Source organism: Diplotaxodon limnothrissa, linkage group LG9 (genome assembly GCF_057381915.1).
Source record: "Diplotaxodon limnothrissa isolate DT_005_m linkage group LG9, D_limnothrissa_male_GT1.1, whole genome shotgun sequence".
NCBI classification, from domain to species: domain Eukaryota; kingdom Metazoa; phylum Chordata; class Actinopteri; order Cichliformes; family Cichlidae; genus Diplotaxodon; species Diplotaxodon limnothrissa.
Genome location: NC_140604.1, coordinates 23,797,280 through 23,802,513, shown reverse-complemented (window position 1 = coordinate 23,802,513; position 5,234 = coordinate 23,797,280). Strand labels below are relative to the sequence as shown.

The 5,234-nt window shown below is 38.5% G+C and overlaps 1 protein-coding gene across 1 annotated transcript; it reads left to right on the top strand.

Annotated features, from left to right (window-relative positions):
• The first annotated feature begins 1,256 nt into the window (after window positions 1-1,256).
• On the top strand, window positions 1,257-5,134 carry uba5 (ubiquitin-like modifier activating enzyme 5). The gene is made up of 12 exons (XM_085362300.1): window positions 1,257-1,538; window positions 1,675-1,720; window positions 2,603-2,692; window positions 2,805-2,914; window positions 3,002-3,088; window positions 3,170-3,254; window positions 3,356-3,460; window positions 3,570-3,697; window positions 3,789-3,924; window positions 4,044-4,119; window positions 4,222-4,328; window positions 4,667-5,134. Exons 1-12 carry the CDS (start codon window positions 1,375-1,377, stop codon window positions 4,742-4,744), a joined length of 1,212 nt encoding a protein of 403 aa, XP_085218426.1. The 5' UTR covers window positions 1,257-1,374; the 3' UTR covers window positions 4,745-5,134.
• Window positions 5,135-5,234: the final 100 nt, after the last annotated feature.

Below are 5,234 nucleotides of genomic sequence, written 5' to 3'. Positions count from 1 at the left end.
CCAAATCGGTCGCACGACTCAAAAATCGGCTCAAAATGGGCCAAAAATCGCACAGTGTGAGCCCAGCGTTAGAGCAGCAATGTTTGTTCCCCTCAGAGAAAGAAAAGAAAAAAGGCTGCAAAAGTACAGGGAGGACTGGGAAAAGGAAAACACCTGGCTGGGAAAGTGCACGATAACACCTATAAAGCGCACTGCACTGTGTGCCGGCGCACTTTTTCCATAGGCATGCTTCTAGTGGTGGGCACAAGAAGAACATGAGGGGCGTGAAAGCTCGGGGAACCCTTAACCAATTTTTTGTCCACCAGGCCACGGCAGAAGCAGATATGGTATGTAAACACTGGTTTGTTGTTTAAACCCTCTGGTTAAGGTTAATATGGGCATGTGCGGTGAATATCAGCGCTATGTGGCCAGAAGTGTGATAATATCATTTATTTTGTGTAATAAACAACTGCAAGGATGGATGATTACAACAAATAGATGAATAATACATAAAAGTAATACATAGATGAATAATGATGATGAGTTAAGGTGCGTAATCATGGGAACAAGCGGGTTTACAAACAGGAGCAGCTGATTAGCATTAGAAAAGCTGAAATAATACCTCAACTGAAGCCAATTGTACTAAATGCACTATATGTGCACTGTTACAAGAATATTTTTCGTTCTATTGCTTTCTATTAATTTATATAATTTTAAGTTAAGCAGGACAGAGTTCTTTTAAAGAAAGATTTACTTATATTCTCAAAAGTTAAGCATGACAGGCTTCTGTTTAAGAAAGAGACCTGTTTTACTGTGTTAATGTTGTCATTTTGAGCTAAAAATAAATGGCTAAATGATCATTTGTTTCCCATATGGTCATATCACAAAGAATATGCATCTGCTTAAATCAAATTCAAGTCAAATGGTTAAAAAATAATTTCACACACACAAAAAAAGAGCTACCACACTGGGAAGGGTGAAGACAACTGGGTTGCCCGGCCCTGGCCACGAGGTGTCCCTTATTTATTTTTCAGGGAGTTGGCAACCCTAGTCGGACCGTTTATCGATAGGCACAACGAGGTAACGCCCCTTAAAAGTTATTTTATTGCCACAAATTTATAAAATTATAAAACCTAATGACTAGAAGATTTTCGATACTAAAATAAAATAATAAAATAAGGGTTTAAACAATCCACTGGTGAAGTGGGAACACTGTAGGGTGTTTAGGTCGTTTTCTGCACGAACACTGTTAACGGGAACACACATCCTGACAGCTGGTTTGAGCAGCGAAGACGTGTACTTTCTGTGTCGATCCCTGTAGGGTTTTTAAATTTACGTTTTTGTGTACAGCATTATTATTTCTTTTACATAGTTTAGCCTTCGACTGTTTTCCTGATGGCGACGGTGGAGGAGCTGAAGTTGAGGGTGAGAGAGTTGGAGAATGAGCTGATAAAGTGTAAGCAGAAGCAGTGTGCCGCGGAAGATGCTCACAGTCAGGCACTAAATAGACCGAAAATTGACAAAATGAGCGCTGAAGTTGTGGATTCCAACCCGTACAGGTAAGTTTGTTTTTTAAATGTATTCATTATATGGTCTTTTAATTGATTTTTGTGTAGACGGCTCACTATGTTGAGAGCCGACGCCTTCCTGTGAGTCATGCACCACAAGCTAATCTCAGCTGTGTTTTTATTTTAGTCGCCTCATGGCTTTAAAGAGAATGGGCATCGTAGATGATTACGAGGTATGTTCAAAGTTGTTCTTTTTTTTAATACTGCACGGTTTCTGGTTACTCTCCCTTCCAAGAGTTCATATTTCATATTAAACAATAAAGAAAAACTGCTGTTACAACATTAAATTACCTTTATCTAGCGATATATGTTTATAGAAACCCAAACCCGATATTCATAATAGCATGATTACATACAGATGTTTACCTACACTCATTATGGCCATGAATGTCGTGGTGATTTGGGGCTTTTATTGATTTCTTTGATCTGTTCTTTTTCTGGGGTGGAATGAGTAAGATACATGTTTAATCATTTACAAAACAAAACTTGGGTTCATAAGATTGAATTCATGTTGGATTTTGTCTAATCCACACAGGTTCAAAACATAAATTAAGTAAATAAATAAGTACTACTAGTACTAATACTTGGTTAAATGTCTTTCTGCCAGTTGAACCTCAGCTAGGTTTTGCCATAACTCTCACTGGATATTTGGCCACTCTTAACAGCCGTTAGGCATAGTCCACTAATTTTAAATAGAGAGATAGAAAAGAGTTTATTTTAAACATGTGTATATATAACTAAAACGTTTTGAGCAGGGTTGAGTTCGGAGCTTTGGGAATGGCCGTTCCAGCAGCCTAATGTTAGTTCTTTTATCCATTCCAAAACCAGTTTTGATGTGTGTTTGGGATCATTGTCCTGCTGGAACACCCAATTTTGTCAAGGTTCAGCCATCTAGCTGTTGATTTGGGGTGAAGCTGAAAAGCCCAAACGTAATGACATTCATCCCCAAGATGAGTGTATGTAAATTTCTGTTCACAACTGTAGCTATCAAAGCAAAGTTGGAGGCTTTTGTGTTGAGAAATGTGAGTAATTATTGTTTATAAACTTGTTGACAGAGAATTCGGACATTCACAGTAGCTGTGGTTGGAGTTGGGGGAGTTGGCAGTGTGACAGCTGAAATGCTCACTAGATGTGGCATTGGTAAGGTAATAGAAGCTTTCATTATCTTTCACTTTTACTTGATTTAAATTTAAATCCATGTCCATCTGTGCTGATTTTACTCTTACCGTGGCTTGTTCTCATTTTGTGGCATCCCAGTTGCTCCTTTTTGACTATGATAAAGTAGAGCTGGCCAATATGAACAGGCTGTTCTTCCAGCCTCACCAAGCAGGCCTCAGCAAAGTGGAAGCAGCAGAACACACACTCAGGTACACTGTTGTTAACAGACATCCACTTTTCCACCAAAGCCATTCAGTTTCTTTCAAATATATCTAACTTCCCTTTTCCCCAAACAGAAACATCAATCCAGACGTGTCATTTGAAACCCATAACTACAACATTACTACGATGGAAAATTTTACACATTTCATGGATTGTATCAGGTTAGGATTCATATTGTATATTTTTTGTAGTTTTCTTCCTCTGTCCCTTTTTTGCACCAGCAAATAACTGTGTGTTTTCAGTCATGGAGGGCTGGAAGAAGGAAAACCAGTGGATTTGGTCCTGAGCTGTGTGGACAACTTTGAGGCCAGAATGGCCATCAATACAGTGAGTGTGTATACATGTCAATGTCACAAAAAAAGAGATTTAAAAAAAAAAAAAATACATGTAACTCTTACAAGTTGAATTCATTTTGGTGTTTGTTTCAGGCCTGCAATGAACTAGGTCAGATCTGGATGGAGTCTGGTGTCAGTGAAAATGCTGTGTCAGGACACATCCAGCTCATCATTCCTGGGGAGACGGCCTGCTTCGCTGTATGCTCACACTTAAATAACAACAACATATCTTTGCAATATGATGACGTCCAGCTCTTACAGAAAAATGTAGTTGCATTCTAAAACCATATAACACCCTCTCTCTTAGTGTGCTCCTCCACTTGTGGTGGCAGCCAACATTGATGAGAAGACCCTAAAACGGGAGGGTGTGTGTGCTGCCAGCTTACCAACAACCATGGGTGTTGTGGCAGGTCTCCTTGTGCAAAATGTCCTCAAGTAGGTTTATTTTCATGTTTTTCTGGGCAGGTTCAAATCTAAAAGTGTAAAGTGAAGTTCAATATTATTTATTAAATGTTTTGTCTTCCAGATATCTTCTAAAGTTTGGTACTGTTAGTTATTATCTTGGCTACAATGCCATGCAGGACTTCTTCCCTGCCATGGCAATGAAAGCTAACCCCCAGTGTAATGACCGTCACTGCAGGAGACAACAGGAGGAGTACAAGGTGTGTGTGTGCTCACTGTTTGCTCATGTAACATGATTCCAAGACTGATTAAAGTCCCATTCTTACTGCTTTTATATAGTGTTAGAAAAGCTAACCTTACTCACTTGTTTTCTGTTCAGAGGACAGAAGCAGAGCGGCCCAAAGTGGAGGTCGTACAGGAAGAGGAGGAGGTTGTACATGAAGACAATGAATGGGGTGAGCAAAAGAAACTTGTACAGTGTCCTAAATGTAACATAGTTTTTGTGTTGTTGTTTTTTTGTGTTAATGTGTGTTAATATACAAAAATGTGGTGCGCAGGTATTGAGCTGGTATCAGAGGTGACTGAAGAAGAGTTAAAGGCTGCTTCAGGTACTGTGCCCGACCTCCCAGAAGGCATCACAGTGGCTTATACCATTCCAACTGAGGTTAGTACGCTTTAAGATACCACAGCTTTGAAACTTTGAAACTAGGAGCCCTGTATGGGTAGACTCATAAATTTTAAAAAAATATACTGACATTTATATCAAATACTTTTTTGCCTTAAGTAATAATGGTGAAGTCAAATATTTACAGCACTAAGTGACTTTTAGTGACTCTTCAGTTTTACTTTCATTCCATACTGCTTTTAAATGAAATTACTGTGGAGAGTACTGTTGGGCTTGAAGATCATTTCTAAAAAAAGCGGCATTTTGTTGTAATGTTTTAGTGTTTGGTCTTGTCTATGAACCCAATTCAACTCATTGTTTTCTCGTCTTTGAACTAGGAAAAAGCAGATGGCGAGACAGTGGAGGAGACTGAACAGAGCCTTGAAGAATTAATGGCTCAGATGAAAAAACTGTAGGAAACAATCTGAAGGTGCATTTCTGCTGTTAATATGAGACTAACCTTTTCCTGCCTGTTCATTCCAACATCATTGTGAAAATGCTAATTGCTGTACGATACAACCAGTTAAAGAATGAGTTCATCTAACCGCTGAAGACGTGGAATGCAATGCTGCTTGTGGTATTTCACACGCGGGGGAAAAAAACCACACACAAAAACATCAGATATGTAATTTGCTGACATGGTAAAATGTTTAGCACTTGAAATGGGAACATTTTCTAATTACATATCAATAAACCTGAAGATATCAGTTAGTGTTTTGCTTACCGAATGTGCGTCCCAACTTTTCAACATCCACAAAAAAAGAAGAAATGTTTCCTGTAACATCACAGAACAATGTTCAAGTTGTCTCAATAAAGTATTTATTAGATGGACATGTTGGACTTTATTTTTATTTTCCTATACAGCTTTTACAGATGTTATTAACATGGTATTAATACATGAATAGA